This window comes from Lonchura striata, chromosome 1 (genome assembly GCF_050655825.1).
Source record: "Lonchura striata isolate lonStrDom1 chromosome 1, ASM5065582v1, whole genome shotgun sequence".
NCBI lineage: Eukaryota > Metazoa > Chordata > Aves > Passeriformes > Estrildidae > Lonchura > Lonchura striata.
The window spans coordinates 9,309,746-9,332,811 of NC_140703.1; the positions used below are offsets into that span (position 1 = coordinate 9,309,746).

At 37.3% G+C, this 23,066-nt stretch overlaps 1 protein-coding gene and 1 long non-coding RNA gene across 49 annotated transcripts in view; one reads left to right on the forward strand and one right to left on the reverse strand.

Annotated features, from left to right (window-relative positions):
• LOC144248939 (uncharacterized) overlaps nucleotides 1–23,066 on the reverse strand; it is a 409,608-nt gene that overhangs the window by 172,158 nt on the left and 214,384 nt on the right. For 35 of the 48 annotated variants that reach the window (XR_014957925.1, XR_014957924.1, XR_014957922.1 and 32 more), the window contains one exon: nucleotides 5,342–5,390. The exons of 1 other annotated variant lie outside the window; for it this stretch is intronic. Coding sequence is in view for 24 of the 47 variants with exons in the window: in XM_085589587.1 (XP_085445713.1) it covers nucleotides 5,342–5,390 (49 nt within the window). In the remaining 23 variants the exon portion in view is untranslated. Of the gene's footprint in view, nucleotides 1–723; nucleotides 866–4,253; nucleotides 4,365–5,341; nucleotides 5,391–11,843; nucleotides 12,301–23,066 lie in introns of those variants that run through there. 12 more of the 48 variants (XR_014957940.1, XR_014957939.1, XR_014957937.1 and 9 more) reach the window with 3 other exon arrangements.
• On the forward strand, nucleotides 6,233–12,586 carry LOC146768584 (uncharacterized). The gene is made up of 2 exons (XR_014957943.1): nucleotides 6,233–6,606; nucleotides 11,127–12,586. It is a non-coding gene; the product is annotated as an uncharacterized LOC146768584 (long non-coding RNA).

Consider the following 23,066-nt stretch of genomic DNA (forward strand, 5'->3'; position numbering starts at 1 on the left):
GCTGGAAATAGGAGCCATGATAAAGTTTGAAAAGACTTCTTTTAACAATGTCATCCCCTAAAGTAGCTCTTGCCATAGAAATCATTTTGCTGAACAGGAGACGTTAGTTGTTACGAAAAAAGTTAAATTTTTCTTATCAAATCTTTATAAGCTTAACAATTAGAAGCACTGTGTATAATTTCCCCTTGAAAAGTTAGAAAACTGTGTGTTGGGGCGGGCAGGGTGAAGTAATAGGGAATGTGGAAAATGGTGGAGGAAATGGGAAGATAGGCTGAAGAGAGCACAAGGGAACCTCTGTGTGTCCACAATGCACCATCAGTTATTCTTGTCCTTCCTAACACATTTTGCTAATGACTCCACTTGATTCAAACATTCCTTGTAAATCAGGATCTCTGATTATTGTCACTGTACTCTGCCCCCTTCTCACTGTCCAGTGCCCAAAATGGGATATCATGCTCCAGATTACCAACAGGGTCCCAAGCTAACAGGGAGTGTCTGTCAACAGCACTGCACACACTGCACAGACATGCATTTCTACTGAGCTACTGACAGAGAGCAACTCATGTTCTTCCCCTGAACAGCTAAACCTCTTTGCTCAGAGATATAAAATATCCCTTTAATCACCTGGACTTGGAAGGCAGTTCTATAAAAGACTGGGTAGCTCAAAATAAAAGCCTTTCCGAGCTGCCTCACAAAAAAGTGAAAATAATATTCGGAACATACTTGCTTTTCTGTACATCCCGTAGTTGAATCAGCACTGATCAGAAACAACCTCAAATCTGAAGTACTCAATTAGAACAATATAAATAGTTATGGAGAGGAGGGGATATATTTGTCTTCAGTGCTACTGCCACAGCTGATGACCCTGCACAAGAATAGAAGGCACAGTGCTCACATTTCTGGCTGAAAGCAGATATTCCTTCACAAGACCTGTAAAAAGCAGAGTATAATCACTTTGAATGACAAGCCTTCTAAGAGCTGTGTCATTTAGCCTTCCTTAAACAACACTGAAACATTTCAACAGGATGATATTAGGAAGCAGCAAAAAACCAAGGGATTTCAGCCCTGTTTTAATGGAGGGCTTGGAAGAAGGCAAATGGTCAGAGTCATCCTGCTGGCCAGTAGGGAATGGGACCTTCCTGAGGAACACCCTGGTATCTCAAGGACTGTCCTGCTGCTGTTCATGCTGCTCTGCTGTAGAATGCATGCACAGGTTTCCAGGCACTGGGGGAAAACCCAAAGGAGGTGAAAGTTCTGGGCAGCAATTACTGCATGGCTGTATTCAAGATTATTTGCAGCGTAACTATCTGTGTGCAGGTCTCATATAATATATTTATAATTGTATAACACATACTGACCTCAAGTAAATCACTAAGCACACCACTTCTGATGGTTTAACTGGTCTTATATCCATGAGCATATGAGGCTTATCTACAGTCAAAGCCTTTGAAACTAGATTTTCCATATATTTCTAATATCATGTACTTAATTTTCTAAAAATGAACATGAAAACTCACATCTTGAACTGATAATTTGTTAATGTTTCACATTGTATAACATCACACGCACAACAATTGAAGTGCAAAATATACATCTGTCACATGATAGAGTAAGCAGGAAATATTTTTGACAATTTTGCCTCAAAAAAGGCTGTTTCTTTAAAAATAAAGTTATTTGCAAAGAAATGTGTAATTTTACTTTTCATTTAAAAAAGCAGAGAGAGTTTTGAAATTGTTTAAATTTTCTATTTAAATATTTTTAAGATTAAAAAGTTCTGGTTTAAAATTAAAAATTATCTTTTTTGTTTTCTTTCTCCCAAAGACTAATATAGATGTAGAAAAACAAAATAAAATATGTCAATATATTCTAATAGGAAATATTTAACTTGATTCATCTTTTCCTTCACCTTTATTTATAAGATAAATGATAGGTTATCTTTTTTTCTATTTCAGAGAGCAGAAAGTTATGAAATGTAAAAAAAAATATTGACACACATGATAATTACTTTTGATCTGTCTTCAAGTTCTGTAAAGTCATTTCATCAAAATACTTGAAGATTATTTTTAGCAATATTTTGAATGTGTCTTTCTCCTCCCTGAATTTTTTCACCCTAGGGACATACTTTTTAAAAATCAGCCTTAATATTAAAGAGTATTCTTTTTCTTTCCTGTGGCGTAGTCTTCCCAAGGCCTCAGTCAAGACTTCTAACATTATAGACCATATTCTTATGGCAACTAATTTTGAAGCCACAATGAGAAGTCTTTAATTTAAGGTGAAGGATGGGTACCTGGGAGGCATTAAAAGTGCTGATAATGCTCCTGATTTATAGAAATAAATATTTTAAGAAAGTATTAACTTCAACACTTCAAAGGCCAAGACAAATAAAAGAAAAAAAAAAAAAGACAAAATAAAAGGTATTCAAAATAGAGATCAAATGGAGCATCAAGCAGGGACTATCAATTCTTTTTCTGGGTGAAACAGAGAGCACTGCACTAGTTGAATCCATAATAGTACCCAAAAAACAGGACATAGATGTTCAGAGGAGGAAATCCTTGCCAAAGTGGCAGTACATAGCAGCAATGGTATCATATATATGTGACAGGTTCTCCACTCTCAGTCATCAACTCCCTGGCCTCTTACAGAATTGAACTCTATGTCTGGGAGAGGTTTATACCCTCATCTCTTTGAGCTACACTGGACAGGTTTGCTGCCCTAGAGGGGTGGCACACCTTTGGTGGGTTGTCTCCTGTGTCTATGGGTCAGGACTGGATCCTTGCCATCCAGTGAACTGCCTTTTTCATGTTCCTTCATGCTCAGTCCCAAAACACTTTTCCACCTCTCCCCCACTCAGGGCAGCATTTTACTTTCCAAACAATAGGAATGTGAATAATCAAAAAGCACTCAAAATTCTGCAGTTCCCAAGGATGCAACCTCCCCAACATTTAAATAATCTTTTTTTTTTTTTCAATAATCTACTTCTTTTGTCTAACCCAGCTGACCATCTATAGAAACTGGCCCTTGACACAAAATGGTTATGTAAAAAAAACTGTGAGAGTCTGGCCAGGGCTGGTCTCTGATGTGAGCAGCCAGTTCAGAGGAATGACTATTAACAAGTCTTAATTGCAGCAGAGTGTAATTTAAGTGCCAGGTAGTGTTCATTTTGCACATTTTCACATCTGAATGTCTTTATTCTTTTAGACCTTTCTAAATTTCATGTCAAATGGCATTTTGCCAAAAAAATACCCAAACATAATGGTTCAGTGCTAAAATCCTACCTCCTGGGCAAGCAGTGATTTAAATGTGGTTTAATATTAAATGACTGTATATGTGTTAGTAAATATATGCTTGTAAAACTGTCACTGGAAGAAAAAATTTGAAGTCTTTGTGCCACAATAGAACATTTATAATATACCATAGCCCTCACAATGTATATGCATTAAAAGATAAAGGTCAGATGTACTAGCAGCATTGATGAAATCAGCATTTCACTATGATGTTATTAATATCCTTCTTATTGATTGTCACCCATTTCATTGCATCCTCAAGAAGTCCCCATTCACAGACCAGATGCAATGACCTGATCTGGACCCTTTGTCTCAGAGGCATGAAATTGTTAAAGCCAGAGCACTCTTGTTTAGCAGCACCAGGACCACAGAAACTTACTATGTTATTCCAGAAAAATCAAGCACACAGGGCAATTTGCTACAGAGGTTGCTTTGTGCATCCCTCACTGAATCCATCAATGCCTTTGTAAGAACTTAAAAGGTGTCAGACAAAGAAGCTAATCCAAAAACTTAAGTTCAGACAATATGTTAAGTTTTATATTAAAAATTATTTGATCTCAGTGGCCAGTTTTCTGCCTAAGTCTTCTGCAAATTGTTCTGGCATTTACACACCAAAAAAGAGATTTTAGATTCTGCTTAGTCAAGAAAGAAAGATTTAAATGAAAAAAGCAACTGCTGTATGAAAGAGTCCAACTAAGAGGAAAAATACAGAAATCCATTTGATTTACTCAATGCCAATATTTCCCTAAGATAATTGCTAAGGATTAGACTCTCACTTAAAAAGGGAGCCTACAAGTCACATCTGTGGAAGCAAGTAAAGAAAATATGTGGAAAGGCAATATTACACAGGACATCCTAAAAAACCTTCTCATCATTTAGCAGCCTGGCCAATAGTCCAAGACCCTCAGACTAGTAGATGACATCCTTCATTTTTTTTCAGAACCAACTCAAAATTATAGTTATGAGTACCTCTGCAATGCTAGAAGAAGAGTCAGTAAGAAGGTGGCAGGTGCAACATTCTTCCCTTGTGCTTATTCCAAGTAGCAGCAGTAACTAAAACTTCTGGAACTGTGAAAGCTTCTGAAACAGGGATTTTATTTTAGTAACAACATTTCCAGGGGAAATACTAGCATTACCAAACTCAGTGGGATGTTAGGACAAATAGGTTGTTTATTCAGCTAAAACAAAAGATCTGTAATCATCTCTCAGCAATATTTTAAAGTCTATCACTTTTTAATATTTTTCCTGATTTATTTTCTTCCAGGTAGTTAAAGTAAGGATGCATCATGGAAGCCTATAAGTAGAATTTTTTCTACTTTCTGTGTGAAGTGCAATTAAAGGTCTATTTTCAACATATAATATTTTTCTAGTTTTCTGATTATTACATCTTGAAAATTTGTTTAAAGAAACTTAATCCTAATGTCATTTATTCACTTCACTGAAAACAAACAAGCAAGCAAAACCACACAAGTTTGCTACGTCTACCTGGTAAAAAATGAAATCATTAACAAGGAATCAATTATCATGTTTTTATGAAACATGTGTTAATTTTTGTCCAGAAAAATTCTGCATATTTGCCACAGCTCAGCTATGAACTACTCACAGAAAATCCTAAGAACAAAATGTCAACACAAAATGTGTCTAAAGACACCTCAATTTTACAGCGGGTGTTGATGCCTCCAATCTTTTTATTACCTGAAAAACCATCAACGGCTTTATAATGATGAATGCAATACAGTTCATTTGTATTTGCAAAATTCCCGTTAAAAACAGCAGATGTGTGCCAGCACATCTGGAAACCACTTTTAATTATACTTTCCTCAAGTGGGAAAGCAGTAGCCTGTACCCATAGCAAAGGTTTTATATCTGGCCACACAAATGCTTGCAACCACCTGTGCTTTACACTGATTTTCATTATGGACTGTATCACATTACTGCCCTATTATTCCAGAATGCCATTTGAAGCTGTTGTGTGACTAAGCTGCATCAAGTGTGGTCCTGAAAAGGCCTCCACTCTACAAAAATGTAATAAACTTGATTGCAGTTAGGGTACTTACCACTGAGGGTATCACAATATGCATGCTCCTCAAGTTGGCTTCTCTTGCTCTGAAAGTCATAAAGGGAATACAGTAACAATCATTATTGCCAGTCTGGGAATTGGAATTTACCAAACTAATGCATGTCACCAAATGAGATACCTTGTAAGTATTTGGAATTCCTTTCTGTTACTTGTTTCTTTCCTACTATTAATACAGCGGTATTTTAGTCAAGTACTCTGCTGTTTCAGCCGTGCTGTGAGACCACAAAAAGCAATTTCAGCTGTGATCTGCCAGCATAACACAATTTCAATTCTGTCATCAATATTTTCATAGGTTGCAAACATTGTGAGTTACATGACTTGGTTGGGTTTGCTAAACTCAAACCTTCCTCTCCTACTCCCTCTTGCCCTGCCCAAGTATAACAGCTTTTTTTACATTACTGTTCCTCATTTCTCACAGTTAAAAAAGAAGTTTCAGATTTCTGCAAAACTCTTATTCTTATTCACAAGCCTCTTTCTATATTTTGGAAGACTGTAATGTTGACACAAAGATTTTGTACGTCCAGTGGAAGGGGAAGGTCAAGCTTTTGTAGCACTCAGCCCCTGGGAGACGTGGCCCAGGGAAAGGCTCCTCAGAAATGGACCAATGTGCCAATTTGTAAAACACAAGGTACGTCATTTTACAGATTATGTTTTGAAGATAACTTGCTCTGCTGACCTGCACAATGTGCAGGAACTTGAAAAGCACCCAAACATCCCTTCGTTAGAATTTATACTGCTTAATAACCCATTACCATGCTTGAAAGAAAGGTTTCCACATAGTTATAGATCTAAGAACCGCATTCACCTGTCTCATACTTTCTGCACATAGTTCAGGTGTTAAATTTTGCTGTTTTGATCCCTCACAGGGCTGAGCCTTCTCCCAGTGCTCTGCCCACAAACCTTCCCACTCTGCCCAGGGCTCTGGGACAGCAGCTGAAAGACACCGGCCTCGCCCAGAGAAAGGCTCAGAGCAGAGCTCAGATCCCAAACCAGCCGCTCGCTCCCTCTCCACCAGGCAGAACAAATGCTCTGTGCAGTCACAAGTGCCTTGGCTTGGCTCCTGCCCTCGCTCCGCGCTCCCGCCTTGCTCCGCGCAGCTGCTCCGGGGCCCCAGCTCGGCACCCCTGGGAGCCGCTGCTCCTGCGGCTCCTGCTGCTCCCCAGGCCGGCACACAGGGAACAGCAGCCTTTGCTTGAAGGCACCTTTCTTCTGGGCATCCCAGAGCCTCGCACACGACACCTGGTAGGCATTTCAATGTTCAGTCCACTATTAGGCATTAAAGTTATATAGGGAGTGTTCACTGGGTTGTTATTACAACTTTAGCAAAAATATCTATAATATTCTAGATTGAGTATTTTAACCATCCATAACCCCACTGCTGTAAAAGTGTATCTTGATTTCACACTGCAAATACATGCATTAGCCATGCAAAGTAGGCACAATATTCCAACTACTATTCTTTAGTTATCTGCGGTAACATTTTTACATTGCTAAAAGCAGTGGTCATTTCTGTGAATTACTTGAAAGCAAAAAGGATCATTGTCTACTTTAAAATACAGACACTCTCTGAATATAACTTTTTAAAGGTTTTACAACTACAAACGTTTATAGGGCAAACAAAGATTGAAGCATTCTACAGTTCTATAAAAAAGATAAAAGTACCCTTTTTTTGTTTGAAGATGAAAGTGTCTTGGAATCAACCTTATTGAAAGAAAAATGAGCCTGATTACCAAAACAATAGGCCTAGAATATAAAGTCATTTCATCATGGACATACACAAATGCAGCATTTTAATGGGGATATAGGCAGGTAACTGCACTTACTGAACTCCACTTGAAATGGTGATATGAAGTGATAAATCAAGGTTAGGAAGAAGTGTCATTTCAAGATGAGGAGAAAGACAAGGGAAAGGACTGTAAATAGCCAAAATAAGCACTCGGACTCTGCTTCTTTACAACACAAGGAAGGCACATTCAAGCCTTTTACTCAGTAAACCTTCCTCTTTGAGGAGTGCCAATGAGGACAAGGAAGCTGCTTGAGTAGGATGGCAATGCTAGTCATGTTAGTGCCATCAGGAACTGAGGGGGAAGAACAGGCAGGTCACAGGGTGTGGAATCCAAAGCCATGTAGTCAGGGGGATTCTCTCTGCTGACTGCAATGGGCACTGGATCGGTCCCTTGCCCTTATTCCTCTTTAACTATCCCACTCATAACCCTGTCATCATGAGCTTAAGGATGTGACCATGAAGGAGAGACGAAATGTCTTTGAAGTCATGAAATATATCTAAGATTCTGGATACCTGCCATTTTAAAATACTGAGCCGAGCACACAGCCTAAGCAGCAGGTTGACAGTCTGGAAGGAAGGAGTTAAGAGAGGAAAAATCCTACCATGTATCCTCCCTGTCTCACTGCCTCTGATTCCAGGCATTTTGGGTGCATTGAGCCTCATCCCCATGCCCAGCCAGTCAGGCAGCCCCTGTGTCTGCCCATCGTGCCGCCAAGCCCTGAGCCCTCCTGGAAACCAGCTCCAGATCCAGGGGCTGGTGCTTGCTGCTGCACATATTTGGGGAAGAGAAAACATGTGGGCTTAGGTTCAGGGCTCTGGAGAGGCTAAGCAGGCAGAGGGGTTGCTCCCAGGAGCAGTCAGCAAAGCGACAGCGCCTTCCTCAGAGCAGGGTGGATGTCATGCCTGTTCTCCCCAAAAGCAAACTGACTGAAAATACTAAAAAGTTTTTGCAATCCTATTGGTCCTGCTGAGGGAGCCTGACTGGCAGGACAACACATCTTTGTTCTCAATTATAAACATTATTTAGGTGCAGTAATCATTTAAAATCCAAAAGGAATAAGATTTTGGGAATATAGCCACAAATTGCCAATTGAAGCAAATGTTTTAAACAATCAAGGTTTGGTAGAGAAAGAAGAGAGAGAGAATAATAACCATTACTATGACTCCATGTAGCCTTCATTCAGCCAGTACAATTTTACTTGTATTCTAAAATCAATGCACCATAATCACAAACCAAAATTGTGACTGTAGTAAAAACTGACATACGACATATGCAGATGTGGGGGGATTCCATCAGGACATTACATTACTGGATACTGTATGTACCCTGCCTGCTCTGTTCTCCTTTTCCTACGAACATAGAGCAACTCTGACTGTTCTAATACTGAAAAATGGGGAGCAGAACAAGAAAGAAGTGAAGAGAATTTGTGTTAAATTGGATTTTCTTGTCTACTCCTGTAGTTTTTATCACCCAGATGACAAAACATTATCATTAGCAGTTTATACCAAAAGTTAACATTTGCCCACGGTTTTCTATTTTCTCTAAACCACAAAGGTTGGAGCCTGTTATGCAGTCCCCTTATCTTACTCTGTTACTTTAGAATCTAAGAGCGCACTGTGCACATTAATCTTTCATGGCAGAGTTCACTGAAGTTCTGCCAAAATTCAATAATTATGTTCCATCCAATCCAGCAATTTATTTATCTCATTGCTGGAATTTAGAATATATAGAACAAAGTGCTTAGTTTACATGAATTAAGTCCTTGCTAAAAAAAAACCCTCAAAAAACTAACAAACCCATAAGACAAAACAAAACAGCCCTGTTTCACTTCTGAAGTTTTAAAACACACAGCAGAATCTACTGAGAAATAAAGCTATTTTTACAAGAGCAATGTTTTCTTGATAAACTGAAAGTGTTCCACGATGTTTAGAGTTTTTTTTTTCTTCCATATAAGTGAAAGTATTTTATAAATACATTTGTAACTTTTATTCAAAAAGCATAACATTATACATCACTTATACTGCACTAGTAAAATATGAAATATTAATATCTAATGATCAGTAAAAAATCAAGTAAAAAGCAAGAATTTGTTTTTCTGAATGGAAAATATATTGATTTACTGCACTGAAATGGGTAAATGAGACTTCAGCATATCTATGGAGCAAAATCTAAGATACAAAATTACAATGACGTTAAGCTTTATAATTGCACTCTTTCATTATGTGTTTGCAAACAAACATAAAACATAAAGCCCTCCAAGTAGGAAGATTAGAGACACATTATTCCTGAGGGCTATTAAAAATAAAAATAGCACAATGGAGAATACTTTATATTCTTCACCTTTTTTAAAGGCAGGAAAAGTATCTAACCAGTTATTTATCAACCTGTTTATAAAAAAATGATAATCTACTGGTTTGGATTTAAACATATAATACAGCGTCTATGCATTTCAAACTTTAAGCTTATGAATACAGAATGCTGACTTATTTGATGAAAACATGACTTTTTTGCATGTTCGTATAAGCGATAGATTTCTTCATGAAGGAAAATGTTAATTTGGTGTCTGCAATCAAATGCCAAATTTATAATGTTTTAAGTTTTTAAGAAAAACTTTGTTGCTTCCTATATTAGATTTTACATTTCAGTCATGCTATCGGAAAAAAAAAAAAATCTGGATTTAAAAACTGTTCACAAAGTTTTTGGAGAATAACTTTCTGAGATTTATAACACAACATTTCACTAACCGAAATAGAAAAGTAAACTTCTAGGAGCAGTACACTAGCATATGTTCATTATTTCCCATTAAAACATTCTGGGCAAAACTAGGAATATCAGAGTAAAACATTTTAAAGTTAGCTTTGCAGTAACAAGGTGAGTATGTGCATATTTTAAATTAAGAGTACCTAACTCAGTAACCCTGGAGAAATTACTTCCATGAACCAGCAAATAAATTCCATAATGATTTGCAAAAACTCTACTATCACATTTACATTTGCACCAAGTATGATAATTCTCTGGCAATGCTTTACATTAAAATAGGATTCAACAATGATGCATTTTTCCCCTGTTGTAAAGCTTTGCAAAAGCCCCAGAAAAATACAATTCAGTTATGTGAGTTTTATTTTACTATAGTTCTCCATCTATTCTTTTGCAACATGTTCATATTGTCTGCTTTTTCCCATTGCAAATGCAACGTGTTACAGTTAAACTTGCAGGAGGCTTTTGAGTACTGTAACTCGGTCTGCTGCAATGTAACAATGAATAAACTCTCCCAGCCAAGTTACATGAAAGTACCGATTCCGAGGAGTCTGTAAAGCTCGAGCTTTCTCCCACTGTAGCTGTGTCTTGCATTATGTAATAAAGGAAACACACACACACACACACACAACACCTTACAGAAAATACAGTTTAACAGAAGAAAGACAATACCTGCAAAGCCCATTTTAACAGCAGCAAAAGGGATCAAGGCTGGGGGCAGGGGGCAGGGAAGGTGAGAAAAGGCTGTTCCATATCGATATTGCTGCCGAAAGATGGAGTTGCTTATAAATAAACAGCACACATAGGAAGGAACGAGCAACTCCTCGGCTACAGCCACAAGTGCAGAAATGTAAAATAAAAATACCTGGCAAAAAGTGCTGCATAATGCATTTTGCCTTTACATTGAACACACGTGGAAACGACACTGTAGAGCATACACAGTATGTAATAGGAGGTCCTTAATTTCCAATTCACAGAGTAAATTCACAGATTTCAAGTGTGCAGTAATAATGTATTCACTAACACTGCCAAACTTGTTTATATAATATCAGCAAGGAATAGTAACTCATTTATTGTACTGATGATCTCCACAAATTTCAGAACTCTGACCACACTTGAAATGTGAACTTTTGCAGCTCCTTGCTAATGTTTAGACTAACTCCCTTTCCCCCTTTTTAACAACAAAGGACTACCAAGCTCCTGTTCCCTGTCTCGCAGATTAGACCCATACCCAGATTTCAAAGAAATAGGACAAATCCAAAGGCACGTCTGTGACTTTCCTTGCAAATTTCCCCCCACAGGATCCAGGTATGTATTTTTAAAATAGATACATCAAAAAGCTCCACTTATACAATTCAAACAAAGAAACTTCTCGAAAATATCATTACTTACTGTTCACTGAGAATAATTTACTGAGATTAAAAGTTTAAAGATTCATCTGCTTTACGTCCACAAGTGTTTTAAGCAACCACTAATACTGTATCTTCCTTAAATGTGACAATTAGTGCTGCTTTGGCATGTTGAAAAATACAAAGATACCAATGATCCTCATTATGCCTTAGCTCTCTGTAGCCTAGTTTTTGGAGGTGCATAAGCTGCGGAAATTTAGAATGATAATAGCAACAATTTGGTACACGAGGAAAATACAGACCCTCCCCCCACAAATGCTTCAGATATACTGTATAAAGTCATTTTGACATGCCTACACAACTGGTTGTGGCAGCTTTCAGACATGATTCCTAATCACAAAAAAATGCTTCAGGTTCTTTTAGAGAAAGCTTGCCTTGGGAAGTTGATTTTGGCCAAGTGCCAAAATCATGTGCAAAAGGGGCCCTCATTACCAATTCATGGCAGCCTTCAGCGCTGACAAAAAATGTGACCCAACAGGCTAAAGCAACAACTAAAATTAAAAAGTATGAGACAAAGACAACTTACTTAATATTCCTTCCATCGCCACGTTAAACTTTTCCGTAATTAAACCCTTGTTAGTTCAAAGCAGTTTTCAACTACTTTTAAATGATTGCACAGGCAGTCTGTAACAGTGGAAAGCTTTCCCTGTAAATTCTCCCCAGCCACTCCACTTCTAACAGCATTTGGGTCCGACCACAGAACTTTTTTTGCTCTGCGCCTCCGCAAGAAACCCCTCTCCAAAAAGGAGCGAAGCGGCCGCGCGGATTCCAGCAAAAACTAAGCAGATCATTACAAGCTTTTGGAAGCAGTAAAGGCATAGGAGGAGTGAGGAGGAGGGAGGAGAGAAAGGGCTTGAGACGCAGGAGCAGCTATTTCCTAAACTTTCTAAAAAGCTTATCAAAATGGGCATGCAAACTTGAAGCAATTGCAATTAACAGCTCTCGCTGCCCCACTCTCCCATAAAAGCAGATTTGATACACAGCCTTACCTAGATGTCGTCTGGCTTTTCTGTGGATCAAAAAGTTTCCTGCCTAAGCACAGAGATATTCTTTCACAAACCATAAAGGCCCCTTTTATTAATCCAGCACTGTAACAGCCCACTTTCTAAACCACGTTGAGAGCAGGATGCATCAGCTTTCGAGAGAAAAACAGTCTTAACACACAATTAGTGGCAGATTGTATAATAGAGGATTTATCTTAAAGAGTGAAAAGGCATTTTTTAAAAAGCAAAGAGGGTGCGGTCAGATGTTAGGCTATCCCTGAGAAAAGGGGCCTAGGCTGCACTAGTACCTAAATACTAGCAGAAGCTTACTGGGAAGGGAGCCAATGGAATGACTTTGTTTGACCCAGCTGCCAATCTCTCCTGAAGCACTGCGCCAGACTAAACACTGACACTATTTTAACTCAAATCAGGCTACAGCAGCTGTTTGCTTTCCGGCTCTCAGCTATGCACCATGGCCATGATGACTCTGCACAGCACATATGATAGAGCTGGGGCACTTCTGCTAAAATGTGTTCCACGTTTGAGCTGGTGGTATAAAAGTGGGGGCTGGGGTAGTTGTTTAGTGGAGAGGGTTGTCTTCCCTTTTTATTTATTTATTTTTTTAAACAATATCTCTGCCTCCATTTTCTCCAAAGTCAACTAAAAATGAGATTTAAGGCTCACAAAAAATTCAGAATTGCAAGTCAGGGGAAAAAGAAAAGTTCCTGCTTGGGACAGACAAGAATCAGAATGCATTGTAAAGGGGTGTGTGTGTGTGCATGACTCCAAAAATCCACCTACTACTTCAAATTATTTATTTTCCTCTTTTTAGGGGCTCTAAAATTGATCAGTATATAATTAATCAACAGACTCTCCCTCTCATTTTCAATTGTGAAAAGAAAGTTAAAAAAAATATACATAGCAGGCATTTTTATATGTAAAAAGAAGGCATTACTTGTGTGCATAAGAGCACACATTTACATATACATCCAGATTCTGATCTAAATAACACCAGTGCAAATTGCACTGTAAGCAATGAAGTTATTACAGGTTAAAACTGAGGGTGGAATTCGATAGCCAATTTACATATGAAAGCATATGAGACTGAAAAAAACCATGGGCATTAGGAGAAACAGGCGTATGGCATGAAGGCTGGCACGTATTTTCTAATTCAAAAAAAGTCGAAGAGTTGCAGCAACAGAAACAAAGCACGCACACATTTAAAATCAATAGAGGCTTCTGAAGCACTGGGCATGTTTTACAGTTCAATATGGCACCTACAGGTTTTCAGCATTTATACCTAAAGTTAGACACAGTACTTAAGCCAAAACTTTGAGTCCTCTCACCTTGCCACAGAAGATTGCTGGCTAGTCTCAAAAACTGCATGTTGCGATAACTTCCTCAATCAGTAAAAAAAAATTAGAAGAATACACCCACCTAAAAGCAAAAGGCACAGATAATGAACCCAACCCTTTATAGTTAATATAATAGTGTGGAAGGTCTGGCTCCTGACATGGGAATGCCTTCAGTATTCACTGAAGGCACTGCTGGGTATCTCTAATTCAGTATGTATAATCAACAGAGATAATGGAGAAAAAATTACTAAACAGAAATAGAAAATAATATTAAAAAAACCGTGTTTTGTAAAAGCTGAGCCTGTTTTGTCACATGCTGTTGGCACCAAAAGATTTTCATGAGCTATGCAACAGCCTCTTACCAAAACCCAGTGGAAGTCATTCTCATCTCACAAGCTCAAATCTCACTAACTACCCTCACCTCTCACTGGTCCTCAAGTACATTAACAGTTTTAGAAAAGATCTTGGAAAAGATCTTAAACAGCCCACCATAAAATGAATATGGGTTACAAATGAAATTACTAATGGCTAGTACAACAAATGTCAATGTTCCTTTCTAACATGAGAATAGAAATGAAAGAGCAACCTGCCTTATGTCCAAAATGACATGAAAGAATGTGCAATTACTACAAAAAATGCAGTCACCTACACCTGAGAAGTCTGAAATCTTAACATGGCAGATAGGTGAGACAAACACAACAGTTTTTGCAGTACCTCTCCTCTCTCTCTCCAGACAAATATTTATCACAAGATGAATTTGCAGGCCCCCTAAAGAAAATGTGACTCCTCAGCAAGGAAGGTGTTTGCCCTGTGAATTCACACCTCACCTTGCCCTGCACTAGAGGTATAACTTCAGCAATATCTCTAGCAAGATTTGAACAACACTGAACTTAGCATGGCTAGAAAGGAATAGAAGTACAAGATAAAAAACCAAAATACAGGCTGGAGTGAAGCTTTTCCAGCTCCTTGAGGCAGAAGAGAAGGTAATATGGCCAAATCAACAGACAAAATTTGAGAACTACAGGAAGGGAAGGATGTTCTCAGTGAAGCCAGCAAGAAACATATCCAAGACAGCAAGGAACATATCCAAGAGAGGACAAGATCAGGATGCAGATAAACTATGGTGGATAGACGTTTTAAACATTGTCATAAAAGAAGACGAGACATAGGGGTGGAACACAAATGCTTTTCATTCAAACACAGTATAACTAGCAGAAAGCCTGCACAACCTTCTCCTTCTTGAAGAGTCCATTGAAAATTTGTTCCAGTTTTGGTTTGTAAGGATGGGAGCTATTGTCAGAATTGCTCCAGGGTGGCTGCAGGAGAGAAAGGTGGTATCTGGCATTTCTTTTACACAAACTTTTTTCAGCTTTGGCCAACACATTAAGAAACACAGGAAAGCACTGGTACCAGTAACTAGTAGAGCTTTGCTGACAAATACAAATCTCTTTCCTTCCAGAAAGCTGTTTAGAATTCTTATTATCTAATAAATGAGGCATTAGTACAGCTAAGCATATTTGCAGTTCCTGTATAAAATATCTGGTTGTTCTTAAAAGGATTCTCTGTTAGAAATAATGCGTTCATTTTCTACTCTTGATTTTGAGGTTAGGAAGTTGAGTGTGTATGCACTTACAACATGAGCATTTATGCCAACTAAACCTCTTCAAGTTGTTGGCCACTATTGATCAAATTTAGGATCAGAAGTTTCAGGTGTATTTTTTTAGAAACTCAGTAGTGTTGAGATCTCTATTCCACAAAAAAATATAGGTCAAAAGAAGAGAGGAGTGAAATTTTGTTGGCATTCCCACTAGTAAATATGGAAAGTCTGTGGAAGAAAAAGAGCTAACTGATTCATTACTTCATGTTGAAAACTTCCACCAGACTCACATACTGTTTTAAATATCAAAGTTCTGTTAACATCAAAAAAATGGATTCACGAGGAAATAGGCTTCTCTGGTCATGAACTACCTTTCTTTTACTGGGGAGGTGGTAGAAAGCATATTGAACATATCATCCAAAGGATTTTTCTTGGTTTTTTGCATTTTGATTTTAGCTACTCAATTAGAGTGACTTATTTTCAACCATGTTGCTTCTATATTTAGAAGCACAGCTTTGGCCCAGTACTCTATGACTGCATGATTCCTCACTTCAGGTTAATAATAAAATTCTAGTTGACTTGAAAGGAGTCAGGATTTTATCATTTTCATCCCCAAGCCTTAAGTGAATTATCAGGAAGTCCCAGAAAATGGTGCATGCCAAGAACTGTGCAGGTTGTGATCTACTTATTAATCTCTGTGAGGTGATCAATGACTTTGAGCTTCCACTTGTGCATCAGCCACTTCTAGAAGAGATGATGGACAAAACTATGACATAACACTATAAATCAATGGCACGGGAGTCTCTGAGCTCCTAAAAGGCTGTGCATTTCTTCACAAACTGAGCTTTCTATTATTTGAACTTTCAATAACCATCACTGCTAAGCTGGAAGCCTTTCACTAGTTAGAGTCACTGGGGAAAGAGAAAAAAGAAGAAATTAAACACGAAATAGAACATACATTTATTTCAGTGTTTCAGTTACTTCAGGGGAGCAAGTTAAATTTCCAAAACTGAAACTGACTTCAAACAAATTTATTTCCCTACCTAAGGCATTAACACATCACACAGCACTAATTTTATTAATATGTTCCATTTATAATGTGCTTATTTGAAGCTAGAAGACAATGGTGAAATACAAGAGGAAGAAGAAAAGGGAGAAAAGCAACAGCTGCCTCCTTGCAAACAGGAATAAATGCTATACTCTCTATTAAAAAGTGAGAAACATAAATAAATCCAATAGACAGTCACCTATTCATGGCAAAATGGAACCCAGATGCTAACAGCTGAGAAGAAACTTGCCTCAGAAATTCAATTGCATAACTATCTTTCATTAAGGATTTTTGTAATCCTCTCAGTAAGCCAGTGCCCACCACACCACCACCAGCAGTAGTGCACTAGACTTTTCTGTTCCATTTAGTTAGAAAATCTGGGCTTGCTGTGGTCCATACACATTTTTTAAACAAGAGCAGAAAACATGGAAGTGACTTTTGTAGCTATGGAGTTAGTTTAATTCAGACACTAAAATTAGTCTTGCACAATCTCATCATCTCCAGATGCTCCTTTATGTTCATAAATCCACTAAAATGTTTATATTGTCTCATGCAAAAGGGTGAATGCCTGCTGAGGATTGTTGCTCCAAGGCAGCAATAACTTACTATGTCTTTTCTGTAGCAAGTTGCAGTGGTTTTTTGAAGCACAATCTATAGACATTTGCTCTTTCCATCACACCTCCCACATTTCCACAAGCCACAACATATTTATGCTTCAAGACATCTTCTGGAACAAATCAGTTTTAGTTTTGAATTAGAATACAGCATGACATGAGACAGATATAGCTGGGGTTTCTTCTAAGAAAAAAAATTGTGAGCTTTTAGAACAGACACCAAGCAAATATCAAGCTTGCATATAAGCCTTAGTTCCAAGCCAAGGAAATAGCTACCATATGTATTAAAAAGTCAGTATCAAACATAATTAGATTAGATATAACACAACTGGGCCCCCAAAGACCACCATCCAATCTTACTCATTCCTTCTTTGGGACCAATTATCATATTATTATACTGACTAGTCCTGAGAATCCATCAAGGAAGAAGATCCTATTGTGTTGCCAGACAAAAAGGCAGTTCTTGTCTCAAACATCATCTTTTTTGTCAGTCAAATTCAGTGTTGGAACATAACATCCCTGAGCTCATAGACAAGCTTAGTTCTATTCTCCCACCACCAGAATTTTTTTGTAGTTACGATTTCTGAAAAAGGGAGACATTTCCCAGGTTTTCTTCTGTGGGTATATTTCTTGCATGGACTTACTTTCTATTGCTTTCTATAAGAAGCAATTAAACAGGATAAAGGGAAAAAAAATGAAAAAATAAGAGCAGCAGAAGAGAAAAAAAAAAAAAAGAAGACCAGCAGGAAAAATAAAATAATGAAGATTTTTGGTAATGAACCCCTCCAAATACTACTATTTACAGCATTGCACAGTACTGAGATGCAGCAGTCTTAGGGGGAGCTGAAGGTGACTAGAGATCTGGATCTGGATTATTGGTTAGCTTATTTCTAACCCCATTCCTGGCTCAATGGGTACCCTATAGGATATAACTCAACCTCCTCTGCTCCAGATTTCAGCTGATGAAAAGGCACAAGGCTCAAAAGGCATGTCAAAGGACATGCAAAGTCAAGCCTTTGGTTGTCTACATCTAAAATTGTGGTAGACAATGTTCCTACTGATTTATAACCACATAATAGTGTACTAATACGAAAAATATTAATTCTTTCAAAGTGACTTAAGATACACCTTTGCAGTAATCAAAGAAATCATTTGATCATAAATGAATGTAAACTGAACTCAATTTCTTAGCCTGTAATTTTTGTCAATTTTTCATTGCCTGTAATGTTCATCTAGAGTAGAAATAAATATTAAACAAGGTTCAATTGAATATCCAGAATAAACTTGTGGCTGGTTGAAGTGCTGTTTTTGTGTAAATTGGAGAGACAGGGCATCAGATTTGCTTTTTCACTGCATACTTCACAAAGATAGTCCTAAGCACGAGTGTCTGGAGTTTTAAGCTACTTGCTTCACTGCAAAGCTTAAATAACCAGTCACTCTGCCAATGCCTATGCCTTTAAGTCAGTGCTGTGTTGACTCTTTAAATATTTTCACTTTTTAATATAAACTTTTCGGACAAAAATTCTCTTAGAGAACAAGGACCCTACACAACCAAAATGGAGAGAAGTTACCACTTCCTGGCTTTTCAGTCTCACCTGTTTAAGTACAGCTGACCCAGCACAGATGGATGCATTGCTCCTTTCTGGGGGAGGGCCTGTTTATCAGCCTTTTAATGACTTACAGAACGAATCACCTCATTTGGGAATCATGACAGTACTGACTATTAATATCAAGCTGAAGAGCCTACCAGCTACACCAGGAGATTGAAAAAACCTGTGTTGGGTTCTATTCCAAACTCTGGAGAGGAAAAAGGCCACCTGGGATTTGCATATGTTGACGATTTCAAAATCCTGCTCGGCAGGAATTTCTTCTTTTGCACATTTAGACACTACCAAAATTAAACCTGGAAATAGGAGAGAAATTCTTCAGATATCCAACATCAAAATAGTTGGTGTTCATGTGCATTCTACAACAAAATAGCCAAGTTTCCAAAATGTTACATCAATGGGTTTGGAAATTAAAGCCTTTATTTGCATAATATAAATCCACCTATAAATTGCCTGTAGATGAAACATAACATGCAACTGAAATAACATATGCAGTATTATTTTTGTATTTTTTATGCAAAACTGGTTGCCTAGAGTCTTCTCCTTCCAAATCCAACACAAGACAAATGGTAGATCTCTTAAATCCTTTAGTCTTTGCCAACAACTACCTAAACAAGTAAGCAGTGGATAATGAAGCTTAGCTATTACCTGCTATTATTGCACATCTATGACAGCCCAAGAGAAAAAGCCACCAGCTCCAGCCTCTTGACTAGGTAAAAAATCTTCATACTATTACATGTTTTTTCTTATGTCTATGTTACAGCAGAACAGGTTTTTTCAAGGACACAAAGTAGAGGAAAGCAATATAATTGATAATTCATCAAAACAAAAGCCATAAAATACTATGCTGAAAAATGTATTTAAGAAGTTTTGTCATACTATTTTATGTTCTACATTTTCATGACTGACACTAACTGTCAAGTGAAAGTTCTATGAAATAAAATGACTTGCACAGATTAAGTCACACTTCATATTCAATAACAGTTATTTATATAAATATTAACCTCTGCATAGAGAGGACCTTTCCTGATACAATGCCTCATTATGTATAAACCCAGCTTTTATTCCACTCCCATCTGCATTTTGTTAGTTATTTTAGACAGCACTTTACTGTGAAGTTTCAAGTTTAATCTAAGGCAACTTCTGCATCCCAGCTGAAAAAGTAGCAGCTATGAAAAGTAATTTGCAGTTAGTCACATTATCACAAGTTGGTTTACATTTACTCTATATGAATTCAAATTACCATTCCAATGTGAAGCCAAGAAAACTGGAATTCACTTATGATAAAGGCCTTGCAAAACCTTTTTCAAGCCATGAACATGGTCTGTCCCATCTGCTCAACACATATAGTTTCCATCAGTATTAGAAAGCTGTATGCAAGTCCTGATGGGGAACACATGCTTATTACTTGGGTCCCCTGAGTAATCACATATCATGAACAATCAAACATAGAGTTTTTGTTTATAACTCTGTGTACATTCATAATGTAGAATACCGGTTTGTGACAATCCCTCTGACATAAAAAATTTAAGGAGCCAATATTTGAGGAATGGGTTTCACAAACTTCCACACATGCCAAATCTTTCTCAAACATTGCATTCTCAAATAAAAAAAACCAAACCAAACCAAACCAAAAACAAACCCCAAAAAAAACCCAATAAGAAGAAAAGAAAGACAGCAGTCTGCTCAGTTTGAATTCACCTGCATTAGAATTGATGCTGGAAATGATGGTTCCTTCCAGTACATTTGGTTCCTACATATGCTCAGCATATGTAACAAAAACTACTTCAAAACTGTGGCAAGGGCATGCAAATACCTGGGCAGTAAGCTGACTAATTTCTTCAGTCAAATGGTTTTTCAAAAGCTTCAAGTATCCACTGCGCATCTGACTAAGGAGTGGAGAGAACACAGAAGAGAGGATACAGAAACAGAATAAAGCAAAAATCTTTTCTGGGCTTCAAACAAAAGAACATTAATGTTTTCACAGCTTTTGAGGGGTAGTAATTGAGTCCCCGGAGTGGACATGAAGAAGCTAAAATGCAGTAATACTTCATCTTTCATCATTTGGTGCAAAAGTCTAGCAAGCTGCTATCAAACATAAAGATAGTGGCCAAGGGCAAAAGAACCAAAATTGGGGTGGTGCAGTAGAGTGGAAATGATGAGCAAGAATTGTGGATATATTACTAACAATACCAAGCAAGTACAAAAGGAAAAACCAGAAGGTGGTGGTTTAGAAGGAAGAAAAAGAGGAAGAGAAAAAGAAAGGGACCTTTTTTTCCCCTCACTCATCAAGCCTGCAACAATGAGGCAGGAAAAACAGAAACTTCAATTCTTTGCTACTTCAAGTTCTATTGTTGCATAGAGTTAATGATGGACATCTCACGGGTCATTCAGCCCTAGGAATGAACCAATTTGGAAAGTCACAGAAAAGCTTTCCTAGTAAAAGACACCTGCCAACTAATAGCAGCAGTTGTGTTCCTGGAGGTTCAAAGGGTTTGTTAAATTTTGGAATTTCTCTTAGCAATAACAAGAGGGTGCTTCAGCACACAACGCTTTTAGTATTCCAGTAAGTCAAGTGACTTCAAATATAATAAAAAGAAGTTTATAAGTGCCCATTCTGTACCTCCGTAGCTACACTACACTAGCAGAAATGTTATATGAAGCTTTACATACAAAAAGATTGTCTCCTGTGACTTATAAAAATTTTAAAAATCTCTATTGTATGCAAAAAACGATGAAAAATTACACATCATAAGCTTAATGATGCCTCATATATTGGCAAAATTGACAAAATTAAAAACTGCTGATTTTTTTATCCTGAATCTATGTTAAACTGAAATATGTTATTTAAAATCTAATAGGTTATTTCAGGGATGCAGCTGTAATGTGGAACTGGGAGGGGAAGTGGCGGGGCAGGGTATGGGATACAAGAGAATCTAGAACTTTGCAGAAATCATTCTATCTTTTAGAGAAATGCAACTCATATTCTCTTTAAGTGCATTTCCATGACTCTTTTGAGTCTACCAAATTTTATGCCAGCTGGAGGTCACCTCCCATACATTATTTTCTCCTAACAAGGAACATGCACTAGTTTTAGATTTGGAGTCAGGCAAAAAGAATGAAAATCAAGCAAAGAGTGAACAAAGAAATACACTGCATGATTTTTTTCCTTTAATGAAATATTTTCTTCTAATTAAGCTTTAATTTTGTAGGAAAATATCATGGGTGTATATATTTAAAAATTCATTATGTACAGAAAATAATTAGAACATGAAAAATCCTCTATTTTAATTTGGGGCATGAGAGAAAATTGGCCAAAATATTTGCTTTGCATCAGAGGCAGAGAATCCATGGTCCTAAATATTATGTGAAAGAGAAGGAACCAAACATAGTAATATTTAACAATAATATAATGTTAAATTTTCATCTACAGAAAACAAAACACAACAGCAACAAAAAAAGATGTTGCTTAGCCATGCCTTAATTACTAAGCCATGGTTTCTAAAAAGTGTAATAAGAAAACTATTTTTTCAAAAGAAACAGTTAAGCAACAAAGCTATTTATGCAGTTTTCAGAGCACTCAATATAGGACTAAACAGCCTGCAATTTTCAAGGTGATTTGCAATTTCCATTAATTTGTTGGAGGTTTTGTAGCTCAATAATGAGACACTTTCATCAGTTATTAGTGAATCAGAACTGTTTACAGCTTTAATTCAAACATAGTAAATACAAATGCTAATGTACACATGATTTTTTTTTTTCTATTATTATTTCTAGAGGGTGAAAGAAGGCAAATGATCTTCAGGAGAATGGGGATGCTTATCATTACTTGCCTTAAATTGGTTAACATCCCCATACCATTGGAAGTGTACTGGGGGTAGATGGTGAATGCCAATATTTGAGTTCCAATGAACTGCAATGGTAATTTGGGGACAGGTTGCTGCCTTTACCCCCCCAAAACCCAAAAATATAAAGCTATTTTCTACTTTATGAGATGCTAGTGTTGGACTGTTCTAAAGATATGATTTTATTCACTCATTAACTTCTTGATTCAAGGGTAAATTTCTTGATGTTTAGGGTCTATGGTAATTCTGGCTTTTTAGATCTAGTATCTTAAAGTCCTTGACCAAGTTTATAGACTACATCTATATTTTGGAGTTTTGATGGAAAGGATTAAAATGGGATCCTAGAAAAGAAGATTTAACTGTATATTAAGGTGCCTGAAGATTCAAAAAGACACTCAGAATAGTTCACAAGGTGACCAGAGAGATTCGTAATGTCTGCTGAAACTGATGTAAAAATCAATCTCAACAAAATTTGATGTCACTGAAATCCCATTTTTTCAAAGCAGTTTTGAGCATCTATCTCTACAGCTCTGGTCCAGAGAGTAGTAACATTTTAGTATAGAGTTTTTTTCCTTTCAATTAGGAAGTATAGAATACTCCCTTCTTTCAAACCAAGCTGTTAATTAAAAAGAAAAAAAACATTTAAATTAGAAATGGGTAACACAGAGGTTCTACTTAATAGCCACTTGATGGCAGCGTC